Genomic DNA, 18,510 nt, shown 5'->3' on the forward strand with positions numbered 1-18,510 from the left:
CAGTTAAACTTTTTTTGGTTCATTCATCTAGAAAGGGCCTTAAAGAAAAGAAAACTAGATCTCAAGATTACAGTTATTTCTATCACACAAAAATAAATAATAATAATAAATATAATAATGATAAGCAGAAAGAGAAGAAAAGGGGCAGATAAAGCCTCATTAAGACAATTATCTTAAAGCACATTTTTAAAGGAGGGTGAAAAATAATTGCTTGTTGTGCTAAACCTGCGTTAATCTAATGAACCATGCAGATTCCTGTAGTTTCTCGGTGGTAAAAGGACTTAGTATTAATCTGCTTCATTAAAAATTAATGACGGGTAAATCAGCTGCTACTTAGTGTAATAGAAAATCATACTAAATACTGTTTGTAAACTACACTACGCTCAGTATGGCTGCTCTGATGAAATGCCAAAAATAGCACAAGCAAATTGCCAGATGTTGATAAATGAGTCCTTAACTTTCATTCAGAAGTAAAAAAAAAAGGAACTTTTCAGCTTTATACCTTTGTCTGCTGTGTATAGAACTAGTTTCAGTAACAGATTGAATGTGAAATTTCCTTGACTGCAACTTAGGTGGGGGAACGTCCTTGATACTACCATGACCTCCAACTCTTGGAGTTCTCTGACCCTCAGTAGGGTCACAGGAAAGGAGAGATGTAGTAATGCCTAATTACAGCTTCCTGATCTCCAGTTTCTACCTTTCTTGCTATTTCCAGGTCATTGGAGATGTTTGGTCTTCCAAGTCAAGGCAGAAGCTGCTAATCAGCATGCTAAAGCTAACCTTGTATTGTCCTTGAATCATTACTTATCATACCTGTCCAATATAAAGAGGACCCAGTGAAATCTGTTCCTCAGTTGCAAAAAGTGGCTCCCATAGCCAGCCACGTTTCACTCTTCGAACTCCCGTGAAAGACAGATCTGTGTTTTGAGCACTGTGGTTCTGCATGCTGAGGGAGTAAGGCCAAAGTTGAACCAGCATCACCATGAGAGGTATCAATGCAGAGAAATTCATGCTGAAACCTTCTTTCAATCAATTTTAATCTGTGAAAGAGGAAAAAAAATAAAAATAATTGACAAAGCATCACTTTTGTCTTTCCACTTTTATATATTTATTCTGTGCTAATATAAGAGCTGATTTGCAGTGTTAAAACCTCCTCCTCTCCCTAAAAGGAAAGAGTTGAAACAAAGTCTGTTTCTGTTTAAAATAGATATTCTGGCATGAAAGTCAAGTGCTCAACTTTCCTTTATGAATATCCTATACAGGGAGTTTGTATGCAAAAAAAAAAAAAAAGGAAAATCATCCTTCAATTAAATCATCTTTCAAATTAAACTGGGTAATTGTATTGTGTAGCCCAGGAATAATTTGATTGGAATAATTGTATGCTTCTGGTTAGGCAGGGCTCATTTTGAGCTGCAGTCACAGAACTGCCTGAAGGGTGAACATCTAGCCTTAGTGGTCCTGATGTCTGGCAGCTGAAACAGAGTGGTGCAGATATTTGTTTAACCTCTTCTTACCCACTCTCCCAGCTCAACCAAATGCCTGCAAAAATACCAAAAGTGGTAGGGCATCATGAAGAAGCAGCAAAAATCTACACCTCTCCTTCCTGGTTGATAGAAATTGTCTTAACTGATTTTACCACCTCTGACATTATTGGCTATAATTAAGCAGTCGAAGGGCAAATGCATCTTGAAAGATGTAGGTTTCTGCAGCTAGTTTCATAGGTACAAAACATACTTTCAGAAAATGAAGACTTTTCACAAATTATAAGCTGTTACTGACTTTTCAGTGATTTTTGGCAGAATAAAGGAAACTCTGAATTTTAAGTATAATGCATTGCTCAGTTAAGAATAGCCATCTTACATGAGGAAAAAAGGAAAATTTTAAAAATACTTACCATACACATTTCAAGTCTTAAAACCCTATTTGAGGGTTTTAAGACATTAGCCATTCTTTTCAAGGCTTTAACCTTAAAGAATAATATTTTCTATGCAGGAACAGTCTGGTTTATGAATTGGTCATACCCTAGTCACTGGAAAGAAATATTTGGATGTATTTTCCTTAGGGCTGAAAAATCCAGAAGTCTAGTTATCCAGGATAAAATACAATGCGTGTATTTTAAGTTAATGATTTAAATAATAATGTTATAAATACCAATCCTTATCTAAAGGGAAACATCATAATTGTTTAAAAAGACAGATAATACAGAAAACTATTTATTATTTTCCAACAATTTCATATGATGTTGGACAACAGTTTGTTAAAATATAATCTGCATATACATATATATATGGAGAGAGAGAGAGAGAAAAGATAAAGAAGTTCTAATAGTAAAGTCATATAGAACCATAGATGCTAAAGTGTACCTTCCAAGTTATTAATGTTTTTTGGTTTTGGACTGTAAAGCTGTAACAGTGCAAAATGAGACTTAAATAGAAGGAATGTGACTTGGGTATTCTCTAGTTTCAGTTTCCCGTGGAAAACTGCCTATTTTCCTATAGCTGAAAGAATAATATTTGTGACATGGAAAACAAGGCCAACAACGTTCAACTTGGCTCTGAAATAAAGCTTGAGTGAGGCTTAAAAGGCCTAAAGACCTTGGAGAGGCTCTATGCAATGAAGGTACTTAACGCTAAGCAGTAATCTTCACAGAAACTAACCTTGAAAATGAACATTCATTTTATTGCAGCACATACCAAAGGGCAGACAAATCAAGCAATGAAAACTGAACAGTCAAAGAGACCTTTTTGAGGAATCATAAAAAAAGTTACTTCAATATTCAGTATGAAGAGACAGGTGTTCAGTCTGAGCCATAGAAAATACTTCTGGCTACCCTTTTGTTGTTGTTTTAGATGCTTCTTGTGACATTGCCCACATTGTTCAACATGGTATTTCAGACTTGTGGGGCAGTATTTCACACAGAGTGAATGTCAAACAGTTATCAAATTCATAGTTTCTTCAGTGAGGACACTCTGTATACACAGCAACATAGCGAGAGTACAAAATATAGCTACACAGGTCTGTTGTTGGCCACATTTTTGCAATGTGCTCAGCAGTTAGAGATGAACAACACAAAGAATACAATTAGTATTTTGGTCTATTTTTGTGTCTCCTTTTTATTAATTTATATTAATAGCCCATGTTATATGAATTCAAGCATCATATCTCAGACAAAATGAGCATGTATAAACATTTTTAGATTTGGACATGTACACTGTTAGTGTATAAAAAGACTTTGACTTGAAAATACAGACAGTAGGCAAATTTCTGTAAAAAATATAAACCTATGTAATCGAAATGAGAACTGTATGTATTTCTGCTATATCAAACATACTCAATTTGCCTTTACTTTCAGGACCTTTCAAAGCACGTTTACTTCCAACATCTTCTTACTCATTTGGCATTGAGACACTGCCTCCGGCCTCTGGCCAGCACATGTTGCCATTCTTTATAAATCCAATTGTTCCCTTGTGAAATAATCATCTTCTTTCTGTTCCACTGATTGTAGCTAACTCTCAAAAGTGGCTCTCATAAAATATCCAGAAATTAATTTCTTATTTCCTCCTCTATTTCTAGTCTTTTCTTAAAAATCTAAATTTCATTGTTACACACTTAAATTAAAAAAAAAAAAATGTTCACAGTGTTTAAGATGATTCTGTACTGAGACTACTGCCAATCACTATGACTAGTGTTGTCTCATTATTCCCTTGTTCTTCCTTGTCTTTCCCTATCCATCAGTTGTCTCTTGTTTTACACTCATTTGGTAAAGGCTTTGTAAATGAAATGTCCTTTTACTTTCTGTTTCAATTATAATGAATATTCAATCGAAGGGAGGATTCGGAAAAGCACGGAGATTTTGGTTGTTATAGTGGTATGCACAAATAGACAGATTTTTTAGTAGAATAATCTCTAATTGAAAAAAAAAAAAAGGAAAAATATATTTTCAGAGATGAGCAAATGATTTGTCAATAATGATTTCCCAAGGGAGAGAAATGGAAACCACTTTTCTGTTCCTAGTTTTCAGGGAGTACATCTCCACTCCACACATGCAGTGGATTGCAATAATAAAGACTGATACTTAGAACACAGTAATGAGAGTATCAATTTCAGTTGTAACAACTTTTAAAGCAGCATCTTCCTTTCATACCCAATGAAAATAATGAGTTTCTTGTGGAGTTAAGATTTACTTTCTTGGCACAAAGTTGAAGAGTCCTTTGTTAGGTTTGTTCTGGAATCACCACCAAGTGACGTCCTTTCTCCATTGGAAATAATACCTGTTACTGCCTAGCATTACAAGAAAAGTAGTAGAAAGAGATCTAAAAAATACTGCTGCTTGGATACAGGGATGTTAAATATTTTTTATTTAAACAAAAGACTAAAGTTGAAGACAAACAACAACTTTCTAAAGCACTAAAAACACCCCAAACAGCAGATTACAGTGAAGATGATGAAAAATTCTGTTCCAATTCTGTTAGCTGAAGAATAGGAAAACCAAACTTAATTTCGTACCAAACCCCTCATAATTTGATATAAGTAAAGCCTTTTAATTAGGAGGTGGTAAAACACTGAAACATGGTAACAAGGGATGTGGTAACATATTCCTTAACTAGAGACCATTAGGACCATCTTGTATATGTACTTGATCCTATTTACATCTGAATTTTGAAACAGTGACTCCCGAGAAAACAAATCTCTCTGTCCTTGAAAGCATTCAGCAGAACTAAAAATGCCAGACTGAAAGATATTCCTTTTGTGGAATTTGGTGTTGTCTTTGCTTGTTTTAATAACATCAAGCAAACAAGTGGAAAAATTCATGTAAGCCAATCTAATTCATTAATATGCAGCTTTTGAAACATTTCTTATCTCAAGATGATGATGTTGTTTCAATTACATGTTCTGTTTCATGCATCTATGTTATTATGATTGTAGTTAAACTTGTCTCCCTTGTATATTACTATCTTTAATTTTCACTTAATAGGATAAAGAAGAAAGGGTATTTGTAACTAACCCCTACAAATTATCATGTTCTAAAAAGCTTGAATGGTTAGAAACCTTCCAATTTCTCCACTACAGATTTGCTCATTTGTACTGCTGCCAGCTATTTGTCCTGGTTGCATTTTATATGGCTGATTACTGATGATCCTAGAGTATTATGGTGCTACTGCTCTATTTTCTTTCCAGAAAACACTATATATAGACTCATTTTCTTTGACGAGTTTAGGTTTTGCACAATACGGTAGACACCTAGGCTATATTACTCCTGGAATTCTCAAAAACTTAGTAATATATAATAATATGTATATCAACTAATGTAATTAATACATATGTTTTGTGGGGAGGTTTGTTTGTTTATATTTGTTTTATAATCTGTACAGAACAATAATAAAATCTTCCAGAGTGTACACTGTAATGGACCTAATCCTATTCTTGCTACTTCTTGCTGTTGCTGAATTTCACATAGATTAGGGTAATAATTTTTGCAGTGTTAAAACTCTGCATTATCTTTTTCGTTGATTTTGTCTGTGATTTGAGTTTTTGCAATCAGTGCCAAGTTTTTTTTTAAGCAAGTTTTCCATTCTTTATGTATTTTAAGGATTTTATTTGGAGACACTAGAAAAAGGCATGCTAAACTCCTATGGAATAAATATGGCATATCTAGCTCCAGCTGGAAGATACTATTGTAACAGTAATATTTGACCAACTTGATAAAAAGCAACAATGAGAAAAGGGAAAAAAATTAGCAAGAATTTATTTTGCTATTTGAACCTAATTTTTACTAAATGTAATCACAGTTTCTGTATGCCATACATAAGCATTTTGTGATCAACTGATTGATTAATTTTTTTTTTTTTAATGGAAAAATTGATACCAGTCCTGCTGTCGCTCAGGTCGTCTTTACCACAAACCTGTCAGCTTATCTGCCTGATTTCTTCTCTTTGTGGTTTTTCTAGTGTTTAATATTATTTTACGTTTAGCTATTATTTTTATTGAATCTAAATATTTTAATTTTGTCTATTTTGACTTTCTGGTCTTTCACACATTTTTCTTTCTTAAATTTTGACTGCTGCATCTAACAAGTATTCTGAATTTAATTATACTATGGTCATCAGAACTAACACCTAACTGTAATAATATCTTCAATCGATTAATTACAGGTAACTCAAAAATTGTCTTGCTAGTCTTTTGCAGAACTAGCTATTTTAAAAGCTTCTACTTAACCTTGAGAAGTGTCTTCTGTAATGCACATCTTGATGTGACATTTGACCAAATTATGTTGACTGGTAGTGCATATTAACACAGTATGGCTGCATGTGTCTCCACTAGTCACCCAGAACTTCACTTACATGGAGATCAATTGCTTAGATGTTATAAACGTGGATAAATTTCACTTCACTGTAAATGGTATATTATTTTCTTCATTTTGCAAATATGCCATTGTGTCATTAGGGAAGGTTTTCCAACTATTATACAGAATTACCAGAGTAATTATCTGTCAGTTATAAGTGGATAAAATAGCTTAGAGAAATGAATTTTTTAGTTGATTAGTGCCTTTAAGTCTATGGATTTTAATCAGTGTAGAGCAGATCAACTAGAAATCCTGTCACTCCTATTGTTTTATAGTGTTTTACTGATGTTATTTCTAGGTAGTATATTAACATGATATCTTGATCCCCATATTTTACTACAATATCTGTGTCCCTGTAGAAGAAGCCTGGGTGCCATTTTGGATGACAAAACCCTGACTCTTCAAACCATGACAAGCAGTAGCCAGAACACTGTCCAGACTAGAGAGTCAAAACACGTTTGCACTATCAAATAGTAATATTTATTTTTTGAAATCCTATGTCTCCAATTAAAAACATACAGCAATTCTTGGGAAAGGAGATTTTTTTAAAATAAAGAGAAAAGGATCTAAGGTGAAGGATGAGATTTCTTGCAGTGAGTAAAGAAAACGAGTAGTACATCTGTTCCCTGTTCAGCCTACAACCCAAAGGAGGTAGTATGGAAGATATGGTAGGATATTGTGTGTTCTACAACCTCATTCCACAATCATTGGTAGTTCTCATGTCCTTAGTGGAACTATATTAATCACCAATACACATGAGTAAACCAATACTGAGAAATAAACCTTTTTATGAATTGAAGTCAGTGACTGTTGGTGCTATTGTATTACATTTGAACTTTAGCATATAGCACTGGCTGCACAACATCTGTGTCCTGATGGCTGTGAGGATACAAGATGAAGTAGCCACTCTCCTGCCTTTTGCAATCTTATTCCACTGGTATTTTTAGAACTGAGGAATTGGTTGCTGATCTTCAAGTTTGTTGGAGATACATGTAACAGGAACCAGCTCGATATTTCTGTATATGATTCACCATTCTTATGTTTGATTTCCCTTAGGGGACTGCTGCCATTGATGTAACTCTGTAAACAAAGACTCTCATGATTATGGAAACATGAAATCATTATTTCACTCACTGTTATCAATCATATTACATAGACATGAAAGTGCAGCCTCAAAAATTTCAGTCATGCCCAAGGCAGAAGGAGATCTAAGTCTTCTCATTGTAATTTCTTTGCTACTTCAGACAGAACCTGAAAAAGACAACCCAACTCACCTAAAGAGTCTCTGGGCACAAAGAAAAAGTCATACCATTCCCACCATCAACACAGAGTGTGTGTAAGGTTAAACTTCTGGTGGGTAGAACTCTGTCAGACAGCTTTTGCTTTGCAGAGGTGACCTTTGGAAATGCTGGTTAAGGTAAATACTGTGTAGGGATTGAGCCAAAGGCAAGCCAGTATTTTTTTAAACTTCCTCTATGAGTATTTGTGTTACTGTTTTTCAGATAATATTAAAATTAAATCTGAAACATCACAAATTAATAAAGAAAAATTAAGGCTTTCTTTTTTTTTTTTTTTTGAGTCTACTGAAATCCCCCAAAGGGACCAGCAGGTATCACCAAGAATGTCACACAGATGCAGCAGATTTCCCCAGGGGCAATTAAACCTTAGAATTGTTCCCTGGTTGCTGTGGTGTCTTCTCTTCTTCTGGAAGCATGGCTTTCCACATGTTATTAGCTAAAGTATGAAGTTATTTGGTGAATAGTTTCATAGACCAGACACAGACATTCCTACTTTACTTTCTTGTAGGGAAGAAAAATGAAGGAGAAATATCTATGTCTCTTGTCTAAACACTGGTAAATTAATGATTATATTTCATCCTTTTATACAGACTTTTTGCCATACAGCTGTTTCCTATGTCAGTCCAGATGCTTCCTAGCTAATGAAAAATTGAAATGCTTACCTTAGGACTTAACTTTATGAAAAATTATGTTCATTTTCTGCAGACATTCAATAGCTTCAGGAATTATGTTCTGATGTAAAAATTGATTTGGTAAACAGATGCTGAGATGCTAAAAGATTCAGTTATGCCAGTAGGTGTGGTAAACTGCACTCTCTACACTAAAAATAAGCAAATATTTAGTTTTAATTGTAGGTTTCCTCAACTGAGACTATTATTTATTTTTAAGATAGTTTGCACTACAGAAAATTATGACTAAACCCTTGTATTTTAGGTTAAATATTTTGCTGATTAAAAGACTAACACATGTACACAGTAAAAACAGAAATTCTTGCCTTCTGGCATTTGCTTTTTATTATAGGAAAGTAGCAAATCCAATTACAAGGTGTTTGATTCACTGGGCAAATCCTACTGGAACATTTTCGGCTCTGCAGGATACCACTCAGTACTGAAGAACCACTTGTCAGCATAACGATGTAGAGGACCACATTCTGTGCTTCACACTTGAATCTGTTTGCCAAATGATTTTCAGGATGACACTTCATGAAATGCTCCAAAACTCTTTTCAGGATTTAGGTCCCTTTTATTGCATTCATTCTTAATTATTCTTTGCATACATTCAAACTAATAGTGTAACAAATTTACCTTTGCCATGGTTTTGGGGGAGATTTAATTCCTCCAAACATAAGATAAAAGAAAGCTTCAACATTTCATTTAAGAGGATGCTCTTTGCTAGAATTTGACCTATCGTTAAACTGCTGGGTTTGGTTTTAGAATTAATTTTCCACATAAGATGAGATAAATCAGAAAACACCTTAAATGAAAGCAAGCAGTCTATGTCAATGGGAAACATTAACATTAAATCAAGTGTTAATGTTTATCTTTGATGAATCTTATATTTGTAAAGTAAATAAATATTCAAGAAAGCAGTACCTTAAAAACAGTTAAAGAAATCCTATCTTCACTTAAAAAAAAAAAAAGGAAAGAAAGTTTTTTTTATGTTTTTTTTAATTTTCATGAACTCCATTTTTCTCTGTTTAGTCATAAAGCACAATAAGGTAAATAAAGCAGGGAACAATTAATTTTAACAGTATTAAGAGTTTTCATTATAAACTAGAAAATCTGTTCTGATAAATAATCCAGTTATCCAGTTTAAAGGTATAATTTAAATTCACAGACAGAAAAAGTCTCTTGCATACATACATGCACTATGGGCATCACCATAGCGGAAGTTAGTTGGAAAAGTGCAATGGAATAACCTCAGTTTCAGTTCTCCTTAGGTCTCAATGATCAGAAGCTTGTTTCTCCCTTACTCCTGATTTTAATACTTCACTGTTCTTCTATGCTACCAGGAACATATCTTTTCTTCACTCATTCTATCAATTTTGTTAAAGGCTGATATCCTTTTTCAATTTCTCATATATAAAAAATTTATCAATAAAATGCAGTTCTTATTCGATTCCATTAAACTTTGTAAACACTTCTCAGGCACTGAGGTACTCAGAACAGCATAGGAACAGAGCATTAGGTCATCCAGAAAACATAAAGGGCGTTGTATAAGCAATTTCATGTCAAAGATTTTCAAAAAGGGTTTCTTTTCTTTTCTGTTGAGTTTCGAGGTGTGGAATAAAATTTTCCATACATAGTCCAACAAATCCCATCAGGTTTGCAAATTCTGCATTTTTTTAATAGAATAATTTTTTATAAGAGTCATAAATGAAGCAAATTCTAAAAATAGGATGCTTTTTCTAGCTATTGGTGCTACATTCTCCAAACCTTCTTGACTAAAAAGCTATTTTTAAAGGATAGGTGTTACTTTAGACCTTTCTGATATTTCTGTACTATAAGATAACATAAAATAATATTATCAGGCTAAAAAAAATTAAGACAAAATTACATAGTATCTGGGACTTAGGTCTTGACACTCTTCATGATCAAGTTGTCTTTTGATGTTTCAGAGCATAATTTTTGTCAATTACTTGCATACTTATCCATTAAAAAAAATTTGCTTTCTCTTATCTTGCTACTTGGTACATGCAATATATTTCATCCTATAAGAGGGGGAAAACACTGTTCCTACTTTTATTATCATTCAATGTAGTCCTTACCTTGAATCAAATTAAGATATCTTTGGAAATTCTTATTAATTATTAATTCACTTTGACTAAAAATCCATTAATAAGAAAGTCAGGAACAGCACTTAGAATCTGTGTTGAAACTTGCTTTTTTAAAAGTCAAGTTCAGGTTGCACTGTGTTGTTGGGTGGTTTTTGTAAAATATTATGTCAATGTAGGAAATACCCTTTGAAAAGTTCCTAGCTACTATTTAGTACCTTGAATACCCATGCATGCTGCCCTTTCAACACACTTTTATCTTGGGTCCTTACATTCTGGTAATTCTTCAAGTATATTACATTTTTTTAGAGGGGAAAAGAAAAAACAAAAAGATGTGAGAGTAGTGGAAAAATTGGATTAAAAATTCAACATAGCTAAAGACTTCAGAGTACCCCCCAAATTCAGATGATGTTAATTCAGTTAATTCTTATAGTTATCAAGATTACTTATCTCCTGGACTAATGCCCTTGATAGAAGAAAACCAGATGCTCAGGTACCTTTGAAGCTGACAAAATATTTTTTTTATTTCTCCATATTTTCTGTTCCGATTTTTTAAACTTTTCATCAATTTCTTTCCTTTTCCAACCATTTTTTTCTCTTACTACAATATGATTCTTCCTCTTTCTAGCCTACATTGAAGCCTTCTTTCTCACTGAGAAGCTGAGGCACTGAATGTCCCGCCCCACTTTTTTTCCCTTTCTTCATTTAAAAACTTTTCCTATTTGCACAAAGGATTAATGAATTACCTATTCACCTGTCAGCTCTGTCCCCACTGCTATAGGTCACCTGCAATAACAGTTTATTGCATCTTTAGACAAGCTTTTTCCCTCTTTGTGTGTCATTCTCATTACCTGTGTGAACCTCTTTTGCTTCTCTGCTCAATGTTATCTCTCAAATAGACCTCTCTGTGCAGATTTCTTTTGATATTTTACTTCTTAGAAGCCTATTGTAAAAAATAAATTGTGCTATATTATATTGTTGAGCCAGAGTCTCTGTCAGTCATTCAGAGGGTAATTTTGCCTATTTCAAGAGCTCGTATGTACTTTGTAGCCTTAGATTTTGTATCTCCAACTGAGCAGATATCCTCAATGCTTTTATGTGTTACTAAATTATTAAAATGCACAATCAGACTCAACATTTTTAAACTTCATCACCTACTTTTTCTTTCAATCGAAGAAGCTTCTTAAGCCAAGAAGCAAGTAGAGGAGAGAGGCAGAAACACGAGGAGTTAACACAAAAAGTAAATGCTGTCTAGGATGACTTTAATAGGGTAATAATCATGGTGAGTAGTAAGTTACAAGAAGTGAGAGACTAGAAGAGTCTGATGTTTCAAATGCAAGACTTGATTTTCACACAGTGACTAGGAAAGAAAGGAAGAATCTGTACATGGAGTCAGACCTTTATCAGAAAGTGGCACAAATTGTGCTGAGCCAGGCACATTTCAGTCCACAGGAGGCATTCAGAGGATAACTTGCCTTCTGGTTAGTGCACACTGCTGTTGAGCAGGGCTTTGGAAACCAGCAGACAGGTCCTTTGCATGTTTCAATTTTCTCCCTAGCTTTAATATCTTAGCTAAAATCTATAGATGTATCCAGTATAGCTCAATTAAAGTTGTTATTCAGAAATATTATTTCTGCTTGGTTTTGTGTCCTTTCATCTGAAATATGTAGGAATTGCCAAAATTCAATGCAAGAGCCCCATGTTTGGTAGAAAGTAGCTGAGCACTCTGTTAAGTATGAAGTACTCTCCCAGTTATTCCAAAATAATATTAAAAACACCAAAGGCTGGTGTTGATACTGTGACGTTAGTGTGGTGTGCTGAATGGTCAAAGTAGTTCCTCCAGAGGTAAGAGAAAGGATTAAGACAACTATAGAAGTTATTATTATCAGACCTTGATGATAATGTGGCCCAACACGTACTACCAAAGGAATTTTTGCAGTCAAGAAAGGAGCAAAGTTCATGGAAGGCAGAAGCGATCTGAGAAGATTTCAAAGATCCATGAATAACTCTGTTGACAAGCAGGAAACAGAAGGCTTGGGAGTTGATCTAAGAAACATGAGGTCTTTGCAAATAGCCAATTTATCCACAGATGATACATGTTTAAAAAGCTGACCTCTCCAGAATTTTTGTGTTTATTTTAAGTAAGAATATGTAACGGTGAAATATTAATTTCTTGGAAAAAAATTCTGAATAAAGATACAAAATAACAAGGTAAACTTTAAAAAAACACAAAACAAAAACACAATCCAGAAACTAAGTAACACCAAACAAAATGATACATGAAAATATGAAAATATTTGAAATATGGGTAAAATTGAATGTGTACAACTAGTTTCATATCATTATCCATATTGATTTTCTTAAATAGAAACCACCAATGTGTGATCTTGGAAACTTGCCTATAAAAATTAGAGATTTATGGTGTTTAGTTGGCAAAATATGACCACGACTGTTTTTGCTATGACCATAACCAATTTATATTAGTAACTTCTATATATCTCTGTAAATTCAGCCAGCAACCCATGAAGAAGAGCAGGAAAAAAAGTACAGATTGTAATTCCCATCCTTCACTGTGTTAATTACTATGTTTGTGAGAGACAGGGTTGAATTTCCTCCAGAAAGCAATGTTTTAATAAAATCTTAGGGTAGGATATAGGAGACCTCTTCATATTTTCTAAAAGTTATGTGCAAGACTTTGGGTACTTTTTTCAAAGTTAATCCCTTCACAGTGGCACATGAAAATGTGCAGTGAAGAAATTGTTCTTCAGAGTTCATTGAAAGGAGTGGATACTTTTCAAACCACGTCTTGACCTGGGACCTGGCCATTGACATGCCTGCTTCATAGACATTTCCTTCATCAGGCTCTAGAGTATTCTTTCCTTCCTGTGCAGCTGAATGGATAACTTCAGTGCATATAAACACACGAATATGCATGAACTTTTGGAGATACCATGATTCACTAAATCAGAATGTTTAAATTTCCCCCTCAAATAAGTTTTTACAAAAGAAATTACTGTAATAGGTTTCTATGGATATCTCACTGCTTTAAAGCCAGTTTCGTCCACATAATTCCCCTTCTTTCAGGAGTCTGCCTGAGTTTCTGACTTTAATTCATTGCAAGCCAACTGAAACTGGAAAGTCCATGAAGTTGCCATAGTAACTCAATGGACAAAGACTTAATTCACTAGTTTATATAAGCCAGAACTCATATCCTGCAGACAGTAATGATCTTAAATTATTTAGGTCTATAAAGTCGATGGATTATATATATTTAATAAATAAGTGTCAGTTCCTTAGTTAGTGAAAAATGGGCTTTGATTGCCCCGAGCTGTTTCAAGAGTATTTGTATGTTAGATAGTAAGCCCCTCAAAAAGCCAAGGAGAATGAAAAGGAACAGGAAACCAGGATATGGTAACAGTAGTGTTAATAAAGATTATGAGCTATGTTATTAATTTATTAAGAATTTTTTTGAAAAAAATGCCCAGATTAACTGTTAACCTCCATAAAGGCCATGTGGATTTAACAGAAAGAGAGGATGGCATACTTAGACTTTCACAATCCGGTGAAAACAATGGGACTGGAGTCAATTGTTATTGTTCCCATTCCATAGATATAATTTGCAGTAGCAGTGCTGAGGTAAGCAAATGTGGAACAACAAGACTGAAGGAGAAGTCTTTGGAACAATGTGTTATGAACCACATCATTTTGTCATGGGCATCATGATTTACTTAGGGTCACTGCATACTTTTGGATTAAGAGTATGGCCTAGTCAACAGTTTTGCTGGGTGGCGTCAAGATGGATGTAAAAATTAAGTAATAAAAAATAAGTATATATTTGCTTATTTCAGACAATTCCCTGCTTCTCAGCTTCTTGATCACAAACTGAAAATCTTAAAATTGATTTAAGATCACCCACTAACTCTGAGAACAGTAACAGGTTTTTTCTCTCTGTTTAATTTTTCCCTCCTTCCCCACACCTTCTGTTTTACGCCACATTTAGGAATTGGACAGATTGAAATTGTAAACCAGGCTGCAGTGCAGCTTCTCTAAATAGCATTGGTAAATATTATAGACATAATAAACATTCTTTGGGAAGATTGCACTAGTAAATAGATAGGGACATTTTAATCATCAAATCTATCTATAACTTCAAATGTCTTAGAGAACAAATTCTATTTCATTTAATTCCCTCAATTAATGAATTCTGTATTACTTTTTTATGAGATTCCTGAGTACATCAGTTATTTATTTTAACCCTGCAAGTGTGAAAAGACCAGCTCAAATGGGAATTGCCACTACAGTTTTATTCTATGTTGCCTTACTTCATTCTTTTCCTGTATTTTAATTCTAATTCCAGCTTTCAATACGATATTGAACCTGTAAGTTTCCCCTGCACATTTAATTCAAGGAGCAGATTGACATCTATATTTCTCCATGGATGGGAGCTCATCATGCCATTAGATTTTATCCTTGGATTTCTGTTTTGACTCATTCCAGTTATGTCCGATCATTCCGGGCAGTTCAGGTACTTTTATAGTTTCCTGTCCAGGACTTGTAAACAGTAGATAAATGTCATGAGGGCAACAGGACATGGTAAACTCTTCAGGCAAATAAAAAAAAGACTGTTAACAAAAGTGAAAGAAAACAAGAAACAGATATGCCACAGTCATAAATTTCTATGTTGTCTCATACAATGATAGAAGGGTTGGGGGGTTTTTTTGGGATTTTTTTGTGATTTTAAATAAGTTTTGCTTTGTGTGGGAAGTTCTCATGAGTTTTGAGATAACATAGGCAGTTGCCTTGATGATAGGTTTCCTCTCATCTTCCTTCTCCAACCTCCACTGCTATTCAGCTTATTATGAGTTTTTAGAGATTTCTTATGGAAAATATTTTTTTATTAAAGATTGTCCTGTAATTCTGAATTCATATATATATATGGGTTTGGGTTTTCTTTTGGTTATGTGGTTTTGTTTTTTTTCTCTCAAAGGCTATTATAGAGCATATGAACTTTGTGTGTGCTACAGCCTATTTAGTCTCCAAACATAAGCATTAATTTTAATGAAAATATCTGTCCTCTGGACACTCAGAATTAAAAGACCACTCTTAAAGCTAGTGTCTAAATTACAGAAATATATTTAACTGTTTTCACAAAGCCTTTTTCTGTGCAAGGTATTGGCAAAATACAGACACGTTCTTATTAACTTGGATTGAAACTTCATTCAATAATGCATCATAATTTCATTAGTACTTTGTTTAAAAAAAAAAAATCAAAGTACTTAGACAACTGGTTGAAAATTCAAGAAGGGAGAAACTGGGATTACTCCCTGGTTTCATGGTTTTGCTACAGAGAAGCATGTACTAAAGAGCAATAAAAATATTTTAGTCCTGAGTTCTTGCTGTTATTGCCAGCGCCTGTCAGCCAGGAAAGTAAATTCTGTACATTTTCACTCTCATTTTCCTTCAAATTACTTTTGTGACCTTCTTGCCTGTAACTGAAATATGACTCAAAATAGAAGTCACTAATGCTGATTATGTTATTGTACTATTTCACCCTCTCTGTGTAGTATCAAAGGAGTAGAAACAGGGATAGGGTATTGGCATGGTGCTATGGAATCTTAAACACAGCACAGAAATCCCCTTCTCTGGGAAGGGGCCAGGGCCATTATCCATTCTAAGAACGCTAGCACAGCAATGTGAAAACAAAACAAAAAAATCCCCACTGGATAGAGAGCATCATTTTCCAAATAAAGAAATACAAGTGTTTCAAGTTTTCTTAGTAGAATGTTAAAATAAGCTCTACTCTGTAGAGTAACAAATAAATCTAATGTGTTGATTCTACTCATTGCTGAAATAGTGTCAAGAAGGATTAGGTAAAACTAAAAGAAACAATTGCACGAAACATTCACACACAACCTCCAAGAAAAAAGGATTATATTTCTCTGTGAAAGAGAATGAAATGGGAAAGAAATTATCTCATACAAATCCAGTTGGTTCATAGTAAACAGGAAAAGATGGCACGCATTTTTATCTGTGGATCAAAGCATTTGATTTTTTTTCCAAATATTAATATCAAACTGGATGTTGAACTACTTGCAGCTAGGATCAAATAGAAACCAAGCAAGGTTTTTGAAAAGGTAACCTTAAACCAAAGTATGATCTGTTATCAGGATTCTTGCAGTTCAGTCTTACAATGCCATCTTTGTGGAAACAGCAACTGATTTAATATACAGCGCACATAATTCCTCTGTAATGAAAGCACTTCACCTTGAAGAGCACTTCCACCGGCTTTCAGTAGAACATTGTTCAGCACTGAAAATTCAGGGGAGTTTTGTGATTAATGGCAAATGAATTGTTAGAGTCCCCTTTTTACCCCCTTAGAGGACTACCTTGCTCTTCTGCAATCCTCTTAAAGGATAGTTTACAATTTATCGCTTAGAATTTAACAACTTTTTTCAATAGCACCGTGACTTTAGCCTGCCTTTTCCCTCTCTTCTATCTAACACCAGACACTTTTGCTGCCCCGGACAGTCCTTCTTGTTCTTTGAATGGAAACATTGTATGCTATGAGTTGAACAAACTAAAACAAACAAACAAACAAACAAAACCCTCAGAAATAAACTCCAAAACTAAAAAACTGCTTGTTTGTTTGTTTGTTTTTTGCCAGGTTATTTACTACTTGTGCAATAGAGGAGAATGTTTGAAGGGGGAAAATGTCTGATAAAGTAGGATGGTGACTGGGATGCTTGCAGCATGTTTATGGCTTCAACTCCTTAGTAAAGGTAGTCTCTTTTGAAGCCTACGGTTAATCTCTTCATGTCACAGGGCTTTTTCTTATATAGTGTTGAGTATGTTGAGCAACTTAATACAATATCTAAGAACTACTTCCAACCCCACTACATCTAAATCCAAATGCTCAATTCTCTTTAGAATGCTTCTACAACATCCCCAAAACTACAGGATTTATTTCTGTGTGAGAAGCACAGGGATGAAAACAACTGAAAGAAAAATATAATTTTAAGATAATATAATTTTATTATATTTTAGCACAATATCCTAACTGATCTATAAACATCACAATGCAAAATAGAAAATACTCAGAGTTTAATCCCTTTATCCATCTGATAACTAAGATCCTTCTTAACTTTCTTTATAGAAAGAGGTCTTTGACTGGGTTGAGTTCAATGGAATAAATTGAACTCTACAGGTTTTATATAATGCTATCAGCAAATGGCAGATTAATTGCAAAACTTGGGAAAAAAAGTCCCCTGCTATAATCGCAACCTGCAAGAAAATTACAAGTGAAAGAATTTATAATAATTTTTGTTGTCGTTATCACAGATGCAGAAATGGAAGAGTTAGAGTGTATTATGACTACTGAAAAACAAAACAGGAACTAAATATATGCATACTTTTAGAATTAGTTCACAAGTTCATAGTACAAAATAGCTTCCCACACTAAAAGGGATTTTTTTAACATATTATTAGCATCACTGGTAGACTATTCCTGTACAGCCAGGTTGTGCCTCTGTAAAGGATCAAAAAAAGAACACCAACTTATGTTTGCAAACTGAAGAGCTTATACGCAATTTAATGAACACGCTATGAAATTGTTTATCTTTTATATATTTGTATATGTAATTTATTTTTTCAAAAATGATAAATAGTTTAAAACCTACAGACCTGTATGCAAACTTGCCATTACATGTCTGTAGCTACCTAACTTATGTCCTGAAGATATAAAGCAATTACTGTTGAGGTATGCCCTCTAAAAATCTTTAAGTCAGTGTCGTCAGTGCTAGGTACTTGAATTAAACTTTTTTTAGAAAAACAGAAAATTATTTCTGTGGTATTTTATGATCATACTTTATGAATATGTTGGTGTTTAAAAATTAAAGCAGCGGGTTTTGTATGTGAAAACTATAAAGATTAAGATTTTAATTTTTCAAAACTTGTTTCTTTAAATTCATTTCCTGTCTAGAGGGGGATGTGGGAATATACATCTTTACATTTGATTTTTTTTTTTTTTTAACTGAGTTATAACTAATTGTGAAGGAATTTCAAACCAATCTTTAACTAACTGTTAACTTCATGAAGCA

At 33.9% G+C, this 18,510-nt stretch overlaps 1 protein-coding gene across 3 annotated transcripts in view; it reads right to left on the reverse strand.

Moving 5' to 3' along the window:
• The window catches only part of CDH19 (cadherin 19), a 113,701-nt gene that overhangs the window by 38,790 nt on the left and 56,401 nt on the right, over positions 1-18,510 (reverse strand). For all 3 annotated transcript variants that reach the window (XR_003541085.2, XM_027723120.2, XM_027723121.2), the window contains exon 2: positions 814-1,040. Coding sequence is in view for 2 of the 3 variants with exons in the window: in XM_027723120.2 (XP_027578921.1) it covers positions 814-1,011 (198 nt within the window). In the remaining variant the exon portion in view is untranslated. The remainder of the gene's footprint in view (positions 1-813; positions 1,041-18,510) is intronic.

The sequence above is a fragment of the Pipra filicauda genome, unplaced genomic scaffold (genome assembly GCF_003945595.2).
Source record: "Pipra filicauda isolate LSUMZ 115617 unplaced genomic scaffold, ASM394559v2 scaffold52_size3558583_pilon, whole genome shotgun sequence".
Taxonomy (NCBI): domain Eukaryota; kingdom Metazoa; phylum Chordata; class Aves; order Passeriformes; family Pipridae; genus Pipra; species Pipra filicauda.